Source organism: Muntiacus reevesi, chromosome 5 (assembly GCF_963930625.1).
Source record: "Muntiacus reevesi chromosome 5, mMunRee1.1, whole genome shotgun sequence".
NCBI lineage: Eukaryota > Metazoa > Chordata > Mammalia > Artiodactyla > Cervidae > Muntiacus > Muntiacus reevesi.
In genome coordinates, this window is record NC_089253.1 from 75,157,264 (window position 1) to 75,173,111 (window position 15,848).

Consider the following 15,848-nt stretch of genomic DNA (forward strand, 5'->3'; position numbering starts at 1 on the left):
CCTTAGCACTGCTTTTACAGTGTCCCATAGGTTTTGGGTTGTTGTGTTTTCATTTTCATTTATTTCTATACATACTTTGATTTCTTTTTTGATTTCTTCTATGATTTGTTGGTTATTCAGAAGCGTGTTATTTAGCCTCCATATGTTAGAATTTTTAACAATTTTTTTCCTGTAATTGAGATCTAATCTTACTGCACTCCATCAGTGCTTATATCCATCAAGTATAGCTAGGTGGTAAAAAGAAGCACCAGGTTATAAGTCCCAACTTTGTAGCTCTTCTTTACTTCTTACAAATCCATTAAGAAGTTCCCCAGGGATAGATATGGGACAAGAAAAAAGGGAAGGGAAGGGATAATTACGTGCTTTGGGTCTCTTACAGCCAGTCCACACCTCTTCTCCACCCCCAAAACATTTAACATCCTGCTTCAGTGGGAGATATCCTTTTGGGAAATAATCACTTTTAAAGCCCAAATGACCTGTCATAAGTGTATGCTTCATTGGGAGCTTAGTTTCAGGTGTCTATGTTTCTTTAGTTTTTCCTTTGAGTCCACTTTATTTTTAATATCACCAGTTTCTAGGGGGTCATATGTTTACAAATTAAATGCTAAGCACAATGTCTGATGTACACAACACACAACAAATAACAACTCTTTAAATAAGTAAATAGTATAAATAGACTTATCTTAGGAAGATCACTCTGGTATGGAGAATAAATTGGAGAGAGACAAAAAATAAAAACAAAGAAGACTTAAAAGCTAATGTGGTAATCCACATGAGACTTTTGAGAACCTATCCTAGAGCTAGATAAAAGAATAAAATATCAAAAATATCTGTGTAATTCACAATTTAAAGGGTATAGGTGATGATGTTCTCATAGATTATGAAAGCCCAAGAAATAGAAACCATATATTCAATTTTTAGAAAATGCTCTATGGAACTTATTCCCTGTCTTAGAACTAAAATTTTGTTGACCAATAGCTTTGTAGTCTTCTTATTTAAATTTTTCAGTTTATTTTATTCCATATAAATGTATATTTTCAGTTTTTTATTCTAGTGAATAGACAAATGAAAAATTTTCAAAATTATGGTTTTTTTTTTTTTTTCTTTTTCAGTGGGTTTTGTCATACATTGATATGAATCAGCCATAGAGTTACACGTATTCCTCATCCCGGTCCCCCATCCCACCTCCCTCTCCACCCGATTCCTCTGGGTCTTATTTAAAAAAAAAATTTGTTTTGGACTTTATTAGACTCACAGGAAGTTGCAAAAATAGTACCGAGAGGTCCAAAATACCTTTTACTCAGTTTCTCTCAGTGCTCACATTTTGCGTAACTATAGTACAACATCAAAACCAGGAAACTGTCATTGGTACAATGTGTGTTTTTAGGTCTATGCCATTCAACTTTAACATTGGTAGTGATTTGTATAACCACAACAGCAATCAAGATATAGAACTAGTTCATTACCACAAAGATTCTCCCTACTGCTACCCTCTTTACAGTCACTCCCACTCGTTTCTTCCTCCTATACCAAATACCTTGCAACTGCTAATCTGTCCTGCATTTCTCCATTTTTATTCTTCACATTACAGAGAGTGATAGTGCTTTCACTCAACATAATGCCTCTGGGATCTAAGTTATTGCATGTATCATGAGTTTATTCCTTTTTATTGCCAAAGTAATAGTCCATATGGGTATACCACAGTTTGTCCAACCATTGAAGGAATTTGGGCTGATTCTAATTTGGAGTTATTATGAATATATCTCTGTACAGGTTTCTGGGCAGATATAAATTTCTATCTCTCTAGGATAAATGGCAAGAGTATGACTGTTAGGTCATCTGACATATGAAGAAAATATCAAATTGTTACTCAAAATGACTGTACTATTTTTTGTAGTTTTATAAATTATGTATGGGAGATTCAGTTTCTCTGCATCCTTGAGAGCATTTGGTATTGTCACTATTTTCCAAATTGACTATTTTAATAAGTATGTAATTATATGACATTGTGATCTTAATTTATACCTTAATAGTTAGTGATGCTGAATATCTTTTTGTGCCCTTATTTGTCATCCATATATCCTATTCAATTTAATGTCTCTTCATGTCTTTTCATATTTTCTAAATTGTTCAAATTTTTTATTGTTAGCTTGAGAATTCTTTATATATTCTAAAATAAGTCTTTTGTCAAATATGTGGATTACAAATATCCTATTCCAGTTGGTAGCTTGTATTTTCATTCTCCCTTTCACAGAAAAAAGGGTTCTAATTTTTGATGAAGTCCAATTTATGATTTTTTTTCTTTTATAAATTATGCTTCTCCTGTCTAAGAACTCTTCACCAAGCCCTAGATCCTGATCACTTTTTCCTATATTTTCTTCTAAAAGTAGTATAGTTTTGCATTTAATTCTATGGTCCATTTCAAGTTAATTTTTGCATAAACGTAAGGTGTAAGGTTTAGGTTACAGTTCATCTGGTGTAACTGATGCCCCAGCACCATTTGTTGAAAAACCTTTTCTTCCTCTATTGCTTTTGCACCTTTGCCAAAACTGAGTTAGGTGTACTTGTGTGGATGTACTTTTGTCTTCTCTCTCTGTTCCATCAATCTTCATATCTATCTCTCTGCCAATACCACATAATCTTGATTACTGTTGCTATGTAATCAGTCTTACAATCAGGTAGAATAATTCCACCCACTTTATTTTTTTTCAAAATTATTTTAATTACCTTAGTTCATTTGCTTTTCCATATAAATTTTAGAATAAGCACATCTATACATAAAAAAATTTTTTTTTACTGAGATTCTGACAGGAATTACATTAAACCTATACATCATTCTGGGGAGATTGGGCATCTTTACTATGTGGTCTTCCAGTCTATGATTACAGTGAATCTTGCTTGGCTATTATTTTGTTATATCTATACTTCCTTAATTGATGCAAAGAGCCAACTCATTGGAAAAGACCCTGATGCTGGGATAGATTGAGGGCATGAGGAGAGAAAAGGGAATGACAGGATGAGATGTTTGGGTCATTGACTCAATGGACATGAATTCGAACAAACTCCAGGAGATAGTGAAGCCTGGTGTGCTGCAGTTCATGGGGTTGCAGAGAGTTGGACATTACTGAGCAACTGAACAACAACAAAATACTTTCTTAATACTTTCTTTCCCTTCAGGGAGCGTTTCCATATGGGCCTATCCAAGATCCTGGAAACAACTGCTCTAGTTACAGATATGCAGGAGGAGCTCTTGATTCTTGGCCCTCAAATAGAACAAAAAACAAAGGTGTGTTTGATTTAGGATCTCTTTAAAAAATTTTATGGTTTAACATGGGATGGTGTTTGAAAGCAGAAGCTGATACTTGACAAACATGGGTGAGAACTTCAGCTTTACTAGCATGCAGCTGTGCAACCTCTCTTAGTCTTAGTTCTCTTATCTGTAAAACGAGGGAAGCAGTAACAATAGCGAAGTAGTAGCATCCTTGTATTTTTAAATTTATTTTTATTGGAATATAATTGGTTTATAAGATTGTATTAGTTTCTGCTATACAACAACATGATTCAGCCATATGTGAACATATATGCCCTCCTTCTTGCACCTCCCTCACACCCAGCCCCCATTCCAACCCCCTGGGTCACCACAGAGCACCAAGCTGAGCTCCCTGTGTATGCAGCAGCTTCCCACTATCTGTTTTGTCCATGGTAGTGTATGCGTGTCACTGCTACTCTTCCAGTTCATCCCACCCTCTCCTTCCTGCCCTGTGTCCACAAGTCCTTTCTCTACATCTGTGCGAACTGCCATGTGACCCAGCAATTCCACTACTGGACATATACCCTGAGAAAACAGTAACTCAAAGAGACTCATGTACCCCAAAGTTCATTGCAACACTATTTACAATAAGCCACGGAAGCAACGTAGATGTCCATCAACAGATGATTGGATAAAAAAAGATGTGGTACCTATATGTAATGGAATGTTACTCAGCCATTATTTTAATAATTAAATGTGATCATTGATATATGCACTCAGTCACTCAGTTGTGTCTCTTTGTGACCCCATGAACTATAGAACACCAGACTCCTCTGTCCATGGAATTTTCCAGGCAAGAATACTGGAGTGGGTTGCCATTTCTTCCTCCAGGGGATCTTCCTTCCCCAGGGATGGAATCCACGTCTCCTTCATTGGCAGGTGCATTTTTAATACTGAGCCACCTGGGAAGCCAATAATAAGTATTTAGCTAATTATAAAAGAAATAGAAAAATCTGCAGTTATTAGTTAAATACATCTGAAAAGCACTGTGGTAACTTGCAGTTGGCCAAGTATTCTAAAAATCATTACTCATCATCAATCTTTATGTGTATTATATGAAATTATATTTGTTATAATCATTTTTATTAGTCTATTAAACAAATATATTTCGAGGTGATTTTGACAAATTCTGTAAGGATGAAATAAGCTATTTGATTTCTCTTTTTAAAAAGATATCATATCTCTTAAAACTTATTTTAAGAAGAGTTGTTTGGTTCATTAGGAGAAAGAAATCCTAATGGAAAAACTACAGAAAGATTCCCAAGTGGTTGAAAAAGTTCAGATGCTTGTTAAACAGGATGAAGAAATCATGGCAGAAGAAGTAAGAATTGTAGAAGAGTATGCTCAGGTAAAATTAAAATGTGATCAATGAAAGTCACTTAGAGATTTGCAAAATTGTTTCCTACCCCAAAAGTTTAAAAGTCAGGCTAACTGCTCTTAAGTATATAGTGCTCCAACTTTGCCTGTTTTTCATTTTTTTCCCAGAAAATATTTATATTAATGCCTACTACATGTAGGTACTATTAAGTGAAGTGCAAAGACAAAGGGTCCGTTAGCAAAATAGATAGTCTGGTTCTTCTGGTTACAATGAATAAAACTCATTCAACCCATATCAGAAATGCATGTGGCCTCCAAGAGGATCATATGAAGGATGGAAGGGTTGGTGGTGGTGGCCTCCTCATTTCCTCAATGCTCAACAGGAAGCCCTGCAATTTATTTGTGTCCAAGTGAAGGGATTTACTCATTATGTTATCCAGCTTGAAATAAATTAGCCCTTAAAATATGGACAGGTATACGTGTAACTCTATGGCTGATTCATGTCAATGTACGACAAAACCCACTGAAACGTTGTGAAGTGATTGGCCTCCAACTAATAAAATAATATTAAAAAAAAAAAAATATGGACAGGTAGCTTGAAAAGATTTCTCAGAGAAACCTTGGATTGAAAATAATGCTAACGCTGGATGTACAAGTGAACAATGAGAAGAAGGCAGGCCAATACCTCTCATATCTCTGGTATGAACTATTTATTCTTCAGCCATGTTTTTAATGATGATCTAATCAGCTCTAACAAGGAGCCACGCAAAGTATTTTGAAATTATCAAAAAGGTTATTAGAAATATCTATTCACATTCACTATTGTTTATAATAAACCTTGCCTAAACATTTATTATGCTTTGAGATATTAGCTAATGATAGTAGCTTTTGTATTTAACATAAATAAATAATTCCCCCAACTGAGGTTTCAGCTAATATATATATATAATACACATATTATATACATATATATATATTTTTTAATAGATGGAGTTGCTCCATGAAAAACCTTTGCACATGGAAAATGTGAAACTCCACTCTCTGCCTTCTCTGACTCGGGGTGGCCATTGATCAGACCAGGGTTGAACATTTGGTCATCTGCTACACCAAACTGGTTACTACTGGAATCCTGACTGGAGGGAACAGAGGGGAATTGGCCAGTTTAAAAAAACAGAATTATTCAGGCAATGAGAGATATGACACAAACCAAATAAACAGTCCCTAGAGCTGCTTTGTTTTCTGAAGATGATCTGATAAGAATTAAAAATTATAAAATAAGGCACCTTTGACATATATCCGTACAAGGAATCTGTAATTTCTCACTTCTTTCAATGAGACATTTTAAAACATCTTTCCAAATACAATAATTATTACCTAAAAGTCCATGATTAATTCTTGTTGAATAACTCTAATCAAAAAAGGGAGGGACAGATGTATAGTAGGTTTAGAATAGTATACATTGCATAATCAAGTATATTCATGAAAGAATGAACTTCCATTTTGAGTAGGTGTCAATGAAGCTCTACCATCTACTTAAAATTTTACTCATGTTAATAAGTGGAAGGATTTTCTACAGATAAGATTCTGAAGCTGGGCACTATAAGTACAAGTTATATTATAGTATGACCTCTGGCCCTTCACCTTAGTGTCACATCACCAGGAAAGGTGGAACAGCAGACAACAGAAGTATTTCTAGAAGTCATTCATATTTGTAATAGTGTGTAATAACTTAATTATACAGAGAAGTGACTCTAAGCAACATAAATATAATCCCCAAGTCAGCTTGTTAGCGAAGTCCCAAAAATATCCACAATCATTCTAGCACCACCTTTCTTGATAGAATACGCGACAAAGAGTCAGTCAAAAGTGTAAAGAGAAATTGATCTTATCTGATTGCAAATGGAATGTCTTACTTTTGCATGTCTTACAAAAAAGTATGACCCTGCACACATATTGGCAAAATTCCTTCCAGGACCTTGGAAGGGGATCTGTGCAGCTGAAGGTTCTTAAGCTTCATCAGCTTTACAGTAATTCTGTCTTTAAGTGGCATGCTCAGTCGCTTAGTTGTGTCCAACTCTTTGTGACCCATGGACTGTAGCCCACCAGGCTCTTCTGTCCATGGACTTCTCCAAGCAAGAATACTGGAGTGGGTTGCCATTTCCTCTTCTAGGGGATCTTCCTGACTCAAGGATCAAACTGGTGTCTCCTGCATTGGCAGATGGATTCCTTTACCATTGAGCCACCTAGAATTCCATCTTTAAGTGGACCACTCCCAAAAAGGCAGTGTGAAAACTACACTAACTCTAACACAGAAGGCAGAAAACACTCAGTGTTTTCGCTTCTCACAGATAACTTCTCATCTGAGATTGCAAAACATACTAACTTAGGACAGTAACACAGGTGTCTAACAGTGCGAGCATGTGTGTACATCCCCAAGTCATACAAAAGCATAACTTCTGTATGCGTGGGCATTGTAAAACTGTAGACTTACATTTTCCAACTTAAAAATATAAAAACTTTAAGTATGCAACTATATTCATATGTATTTAGGGGCTTATAACTTTATTGCAGAAAGCTGACAAAGAATTAAAAAGCGTACTGCCAGCTCTGGACAAGGCATTTGTGGCTCTGAATGCCCTGGATAAAGCTGATGTCTCTGAATTAAGGTGAGTAAGTTACTGACGTCTCTTTTGAGTTGCAAGAACTCAAAATAAAACAAAAATACGTGGGAAAAGTTAAGTCTATATCCCATTTTTAGAATAAGCCATTTTACCTGTCGTGGGCTCTGGTACCAAGCTTCCCGGGTTGGAATTCTGGCACTGCTGCTTTCTAGTATACAACTTTTCTGTATTTCAATGTCCCTTCCATGCAGCTGGGGTGATAACAAGTATTGAAAGGATTGGATGAGCTGAAACATGTGAAATGTTTAGAATAGTCGGGCATAAGGCAAGTGCTCAAAAAAGATTAATGCTAACTGGTTTCCTCTGATGAAGCAGGCCCTTTCCCCTACCCTTGTACTAAAGCTAAAGAAAACTAACGTAATGCTTGAATTCCTCGCATATGCCTTGGTTTTATTTATTTATTTATTATTTTGTTTTTTAAAGATTATCCCTGTGATGTTGCTAATGTACCTTTCACTTCACTTCAAAATGCCAGACAAATGAAATGCCTTCTGATATGACCTTCGTTGCTATTCTTAGGACATGCAGCAGAGACAACAGTTTAGTCCATTCTCTTTCCCACCTGCTGTTTCCACAACTGAAGGGATTTAGCACACACATACACATGTCAGCTGATTTGGACGTAGCTAAGAGGCAACTTCCAATGTTCCAATAATTACATCATTAATAACTTAGGAGACAAATTCCCATCTACCCTCCCTCTCTCAACTCTATATTACCTGTGATCTTTATAGTAGGAATTTTGGATCAGGATAAAGAATAATCAGAGGATGTGTTTAAAGGGAGTTGCACCTTACAGCACCCTTCAAATTACAGGAATAGGGTTGACTTTCTCTTTTTTTTTTTTTTTTTTACTATTAGTTAACAAGTACTTTCTTTAATCAGTTCACTTGACTTTCAACTACCCCACACACACACACGCACATATAGTGTTTTTGTCAAGTGGCTATCCGTAAACCAATACTGGGATGAAAGAGGAGAATTCCTTCTTTTAAAGAACTCTGCAGCAAATACTTTTGTAATGAAAATAATTAACATCTAACTTGTATGTTCTACATAGCTAAGTGTTATTCATTTCATCTTTATAAAGCACAGATACCCACATACCAAAGATATTCAAATTTTTGAAGATATCCAATAATGAAATAGCTATATATTGGCGAACAGTTCTTCTTACCAAAATACTTGTTAAAAAATCTGTGTGTATTATCTTTTGAGAGAGTTTATAAGGTATCTTTGATTTCAGTTATGAAGTTGATTAGATTTTAACCATTTATTACAGAGTATATACACGGCCTCCTTACCTTGTACTGACTGTCATGAATGCAGTTTGTATTCTTCTGCAAAAGAAACCTAACTGGACTACAGCAAAGTTACTTCTTTCAGAAACTGGCTTCCTAAAAAAATTGATTAACATTGACAAGGACAACATACCTGAGAAGGTAAAAGTTCATCTCTAATTAATGCATAATTGATACATTCCATACTTATAATCTGCAAACCAAATGAAAGTATTAACACTGGAGTCTTGCATTAGAATCGGAAGACAATGGTGAGGGTAAAAGATTAGAGAGCAAGCTGTATATGCAAACGTAAATGGTTTTCTGGAAGTGACAAGGTAAAGCAGTATGTCACCAAAATCAGAAAAATGTCGTGTCTCAGGATCTCTTTATATAATGAGAATAGGAGAGGTCAATAGTGGGGGAAATTTTTTTCTGGATGGATTGTATAACACTATGAAAGTACAAGGTGTGGATAAAGGTGTCTGAGATTTTTTAGTTTATATATAATTGGCATACAACATTATATTAGTTTTAGGTGTACGGCATACTGATTTGACATTTGTATACATTGCAAAATAACCACCACAGATTGCAGATAATCACCACAGAAAATCTAGTTAATATCCATCACCATGCAGAGTTACAAACATTTTTTCTTGTGATGAGGACTTTCAAGATTCACTCTTAGAAACTTTTAGATATACAGGATTAGTAATATAGTCACCATGCTGTACATTATATCCCCAGGAATTATTTATTTTATAACTAGAAGTTTGTACCTTTTGACCATCTCCACTCATTTTCACCATCCCTAGCTCCCCACCCCTAGTAATCACCAATCTGCTTTCTGTATCTATGAGTCTACTTTGGGTTTTGTTTTCTTTTTTTTTAGGTTCTATACATAGATGAGATCATATGATATCTATCTTTTTCTGTCTGACTTATTTCAATCAGCATAGTGCTCTCAAGACCCATTCTAGTTATCAAAAATGGAAGAATTTCCTTCTTTTTATGGCTGAGTAATAGTCCATTGTGTGTGTATTTTTTTTCACATTTTCTTTATGCATTCATCCATTAATGAACCCTTCAGCTGCCTCCATGTGTTGGCTATTGTAAATAATGCTGCAGTTAACTTGAGGGTGAATATATCTTTCTGAGTTAGTGTTTTTGTTTCCTTCAGATAAATACCCAGAAGTTAACTTGCTAGATCTTTTGGCAGTTCTATTTTAATTGTTGAAGAGACCTCATACTGTGATTCACCAATTTACATTTCTACTAACAGTGCACAAGTATTCCACCCTCTCACCCACAATCGTTATTTGTGGTCTTTTGATAATAACCATTTTAACAGTGATAGCTCATTGTAGTTGTTTGTTTTTCCCTGATTATTAATGATGTTAAACACCTTTGCATGTACCTGTTACCTATCTGTATGTCTTCTTTGGTAAAACGTCTATTCAGATCCTTTGCCCATTTTTTAATCAGATTGGCGTTTTTGCTGTTGGATTAGATGAATTACTTATTTGGGATACGTGCGAGTGTGTGCCCCTGCTTAGCCGTTCAATCATATCCAACCCTTTGCGAATCTGTGGACTGGAGCCCATCAGGCTCCTCTGTCCATGGAGTTTTCCAGGCAAGAATACTGGAGTAAGTTGCCATTTCCTACTCAAGAGGATTTTCTCAGGGATCGAACCTGAATGAGTGAATGAGTGAAGTCGCTCAGTCGTGTCTGACTCTTTGCTTCCCCATGTACTGCGGTAGGTAGGAGCCTACCAGGCTCCTCAGTCCATGGAATTTCCCAGGCAAGAGTACTGGAGTGGGTTGCCGTTTCCTTCTCCAGGGGATCTTCCCGACCCAGGGATTGAATCTGGATCTCCGGCTTGTACGCAGACGCTATACCGACTGAGCCAGCAGGGAAGCCCCCGACCTTCTGAGAGCCAGTGTTTAAGGAGTCACTGCTTTTGCAACCTAAGTGGAAAAGCTCTGGCCCCCAGGCCAGCAGACGAGTTCTGTGGATCATGGCCCACGCTGGTCCCGGGGAAAACCAGAAGCTTCGTGGGAAATGGAAGAGGGAGGTCCCGCTGCGGCAAGGAGCCGGCCCGAGTGCCGAGGTGAGAACTGGCAGTGAAGGAAGGAGGAGGCCCGGCGCCCCTGGGATCGAGCTCGGGCCTTTGCTCCTGGTCTGCGGCTGCACAGGAGGACTTGGGGCACCAGCCAGATGCCGGGAAAGCAACAGCAGCCTCGGGTGTGAAATGGTCCAAACTAGGAAGTGCAGAGCTGAGGGGGCCACTCCCAGCCCCTCGGCCAGGGTCCACACCCGGGGCTCAGGCGAGTCCCAGGACACGACCCGCGCCGAGGGGGCGCGGCGGGCAGGACGGGCCCCACAGCCTACGCGGTGCCAGCAGGCCTCTTCTGCTCGTTGCTTCACGGAGGGCAGCGTCGCCATCTCACATCCAGGCCTCCAGATGGTGCTTCCAGGCAGGCGGATTCTTTGCCTCTGCACCACGTGGGAAGCCCCATTTATTTTGAATGTTAACCTTTTATTACATATATGATTTGCAAATATTTTCTCCCATTTTCTAGATTGCTTTTCCTTTTCACTGATGGTTTCTTTTGCTGTGCAACTTTCTAATTTAAGGTAATCGCACTTACTTTATTGCCTTGCTTCTGGTGTCAAATCCAAAATAAAAAATCACCAAGATCAATGTCAGGTAGCTTACAGCCCGTGTTTTCTTCCAGGAGTTTTATGATTTTGCGTCTCATGTTCAAGTCTTTAATTAATTTTGAGTTAATTTCTGTATGGTGTAAGATAGTGGTTCAGTTTCATTCTTTTGCATATAGCTGTTCAGTTTTCCCAACACCGCTTATTAAAGAGACTGTCCTTTCACCTATGTATATTTTTGGCTCCCTTATTTAAATTAATAGATCATATACACTTGTGTTCATTTCTGGGCTCTCTATTCTGTTCCATTGATCTATGTGTCTGTTTTTATGCCAATACAACATTGTTTTGTTTACCACAGTTCTGTAATATGAGTGGAAAAGAGAAATCAAGATGCCTCCCTCTTTGTTTTTTCTCAAGGTTCCTTTGTCTATTCAGGGTCTTTTATGGTTCCATACAAATTTTAGGATTGTTTATTCTATTTCTGTGAAAAATGCCATTGGAATTTTGGTAAGTATTGTTTTGAATCTGTAGCTTGCTTTGGGTAGTAAGAACATTTTAACAATGTTAATTTTTTCAATCTATAAGCACAAACGACCTCTCCATTTATTGTATCTGCTTTGATTTCCTTCATCAATGCCTTTAGTTTCCAGTATCATATATTCCACTTCTTTAGTTAAATATATTTTTAGATATTTTATTCTTCTTGATGCAGTTGTAAATGGGATTTTCTACATTAGAAAATCTAAATTTCTCTTTATGAGAGTTTATTGTTTGTGTATAGAAATGCAACTGATTTTACATACTAATTTTGTCTACTGCAACTTTATGGAATTTGTTAGTTCTAGCACTTTTTTGGTAGAAGCTTTAAGGTATTCTACATTTAATATTATGTCATCTGGAAATAGTGACAGTTTTATGTCTTCTTTTTCAATTTAGGTGCCTTTTTTTTTTTTTTTTTTTTGCCTACTTGCTATGGCTAGAACTTCCAACACTGTGTTGAATAAAAGTGGCAAGAGTGAGCATCCTTATCTTGTTTCTCATCTTATTTTTTTTTTGTTTCTCATCTTATAAAAACAAATTTCAGTTCTTCCTCATTGAGTATGATGTTAGCTATGACTTTGTCACATATGACCTTTATTATGTTGAGCTATATTCCTTCTAAAGCCACTTTGTTGAGCATCTTTCTCATAAATCAAAATTGAATTTTGTCAAATGCTTCTTCTGCATCCATTGAGATGATCATATGATTTTTACCCTTCATTTTGTTAATATGGTGTACCACATTGATTGATTCGTGGATGCTGAACCATCCTTGAATCCATCCCTGAAATAAACCCCACTTGATTATGGTTTATGATCCTTTTAATATATTGTTGAATTAATTTGCTTATATTTTGGGATTTTTGTGTCTGTGTTCATCAGAGATAGTTTTCTTTTCTTGTAGTATCCTGTCTGGTTTTAGTATCAGGGTAATGCTAGCCTGATTAAAAAAACAAAAATGAGCTTGAAAGTGTTCCCTCTTCTTCTATCTTTTGGAAGAATTTGAGAAGGATTGGTATCAACTCCTCTACATATGTTTGGTAGAATTCACCAGTGAAGCCAACTGGTGCCGGACGTTTGCTTGTTGGGAGGTTTTTATTTATTGATGGTGGCTCAGATGGTAAAGAATTTACTTGCAGTGTGGGAGACCTGGATTCAATGTCTGGGTTGGAAAGGTCCCCTGGAGGAGGGCAACCTACTCCAGTATTCTGGAGAATCATGGACAGAGGAGCCTGGCAGGCTATAGTCCATGGGGTCACAAAAAGTCAGACATGACTGAGCGACTTCCACTTTCACTTCAATCTTTTTATTAGTAACCAGTCTGTTCAGATTTCCTGATTCTTCATGATTCAGTCTTGATAGGTTGAATATTTCTAGGAATTTATCCATTTCTTTTAGGTTGTCCAGTTTGCTGGTTTATGATTTTTCACAGTGGTCTGTTATGATTTTTTATATTTCTGTGGTATCAGTTGCAACATCTCAATTTTCATTTCTGATTTTACTGATTTGAGTGTTCTTTCTCCTTTTTCTTAGTCTAGCTACAGATTTTTCAAGTTTTTTTATCTTTAAAAAAATAAAATAGATTTTAATCCTATTGAGTTTTTTCCTGTTGATTTTTAGTAACCATTTATTTCTGCACTGATCTTTCCTTCCTTCTATCAACTTTGTGCTTCATTTGTTCTTCTTTTTGTCATTCTAAGAGGTGTGTTAAATTTAGAAGCCTACCCCTCAGACTGAAGTTTTGATATAAGCAAATAGCCCCTTTCACTGGAAACCTTGGCTCTTTCAGTCAGTCCTCTGTGTTGGGCCCTGGGATGGGTGAGTCCCCATAGACCTTTTAAGGGATATTTCTCAGATTGCTATAACCTTTTGAGTCTCATGGATACAACCCTGTTGACTTTTAAAGCTATATGTATTGTGGAATTTTTTTCTCAGGTGCAGGTCCTGAAGTTGGGTTGTCGGATGTGGGTTTCATACCCTTCAATTCTCAGAGAGAAGCTCAGGGTTGTGAGTTCCCTGCCAACTGTGAGACCCCACATTATGGCGAGGTTGTGTCTCAGCCTCTCCTACCTGTTACAGTGTGGGGTCTTATCTCTTTCATCCAAGTATAGGAGTCATTCAGGTAGTTTTTGGCTTTCTTTCAGAGATTATTGCTCCCTATGTGTAGGTGGCACTAGTGGTAAAGGACCCACGTACCAGTGCAGAAGACATAAGAGACACATGTTCGATCCCTAGATCAGGAAGATCTCCTGGAGGAGGGCATGGCAACTCACTTCAGTATTCTTGCCGAGAGAATCCTGTGGACAGAGGAGCCTGGTGGGCTGCTGTCCATGGGGTCGCCCAGAGTCAGAAACGACTGAAGTGAGTGAAGCAACTTAGCATGCATGCATGTATAGCTGTAGATTCAGTGTGGCCATGAGAGGGAGGGAGTTCAGAATCCTCCTATGTCACTACCTTGAACCAGCTCTCTGAGATTTTTTTTCATTCATGTAACAAATGTTCATATAACAACATGTACCACCGTTCTGAGTACTTTACAAATATTGATTTATGTGTGAGAAGATGAGGGTTAGATTAGAGCACAGAAAAATCTTTTTAAAAAGGTAGTCTAGACACCTAGTAAAGGGTTTCACTGGAGCAGATTTAATTCTGAAGAATGTAGATTTACTGTAGGACTGCAAGAAGGATGAGAGGAGGACCAAAGTCCTGAGCAAGCACTGGAATTCAGGGCACCAGTAGAGTGGGAGGCCATGTAGAGCCCTTACCCAGAGAAGTACTCCATCTATACCTTGATTTCAAATTTCCAGTCTCCAGAACTGTGAGAGAATAAATTGTTTTTGTTTTAAGTCACCCAGTTTGTGGCAATTTGTTACAATGGCCACAGGAGACTAATACAGATTTTGGTACTACTTGGTGATTGCTGCTGCAACAATATTACCTAAAACTATAGAAGTAGCTTTGGATGTGTAGATGCTGGAATAATATCTGAACAGGGACTTTACATATGAGCCAAGCTGAGAGCTAAGTTCAGGGACAAACTGAAAGGTTTATATACAGATGAATGGCACTGTCACAGCTGAAGGGGTGAATTCTCATTAATTAATTCAGTAAATATTTATGGATTATTTTCCATGTAAGAGACATTGTGAGACATTACAATAGTTTATAAGACCAACTTAGTGATGTTATGAAGCTTACATTGTAACAGGGAAAACAGACATTAAATAGCTAACAACACAATTAATTAGTTAGTTAAAATAATAATCTGTGCTACTAGGAAGTATAGAGTAGTACCTGAACAAGGTGAATTTTTTTAGCAGAATATGTGTTGCTACCCATACCACTCATGAATTAATGCAACAACTCTTCATTCTCTGAAGCATTCTTAGCAAAAACGATTCCCTATGGTTATGCTTAAATAGATACTTATATACTAAGTTATACTTTTGAGGTATATTTATAGCTTATCTATAGAAAAAAAAGTATAGCTTATCTAAAGAAATTATTAAAAGCCTAACAGCATTTTAAATAATAATAAGAACACAAGTAATCATTGAGAATGGGCCACATTCCATCTGAATTATTCAGCAAAATGGTCCTGTCCTTCCAGGCAAGAAAGGAAATGCCTGGTTAGAAAGGATGGGACAAGGAGTATCAGTCTGAGAAAGATTCTCTTCTGATTATTTCTCCCCAAAGTATAGGAGAAATACTATATAGCTAACTCTAAACTAGATTGTACCATTTAGATAAGGTGGATCCATAGACCTGCGACACAACTAAGCTATAGAACAATGTCCTCAGTGAGCCCCAGTATGCACCAGGCCACACCACCGTCATTGACCAGACAGACCTTTGTATAGCACTGTGCCCTGCCAAATGCTTCTTGTGGAACAGAAATTGAGGGTGGTTTTCCAGGTGACCACACATAAAGTACAAAAGAAGACTTCAGACCTCCTTATACACCACATTCCACAAAACTAGAGAAAGGTAACTTGTTTTATTTTCATTTTAAAATGGAGTTCTTTAAAAAAAAAAAAAAAAAAACACTATAA

General features: G+C 37.1%; 1 protein-coding gene across 1 annotated transcript in view; it reads left to right on the forward strand.

Annotated features, from left to right (window-relative positions):
* DNAH14 (dynein axonemal heavy chain 14) overlaps positions 1-15,848 on the forward strand; it is a 324,938-nt gene that overhangs the window by 219,695 nt on the left and 89,395 nt on the right. Inside the window, exons 50-53 of the mRNA XM_065937125.1 lie at positions 3,178-3,286; positions 4,533-4,658; positions 7,199-7,293; positions 8,591-8,750. Of these exons, the coding sequence (XP_065793197.1) occupies positions 3,178-3,286; positions 4,533-4,658; positions 7,199-7,293; positions 8,591-8,750 (490 nt within the window). The remainder of the gene's footprint in view (positions 1-3,177; positions 3,287-4,532; positions 4,659-7,198; positions 7,294-8,590; positions 8,751-15,848) is intronic.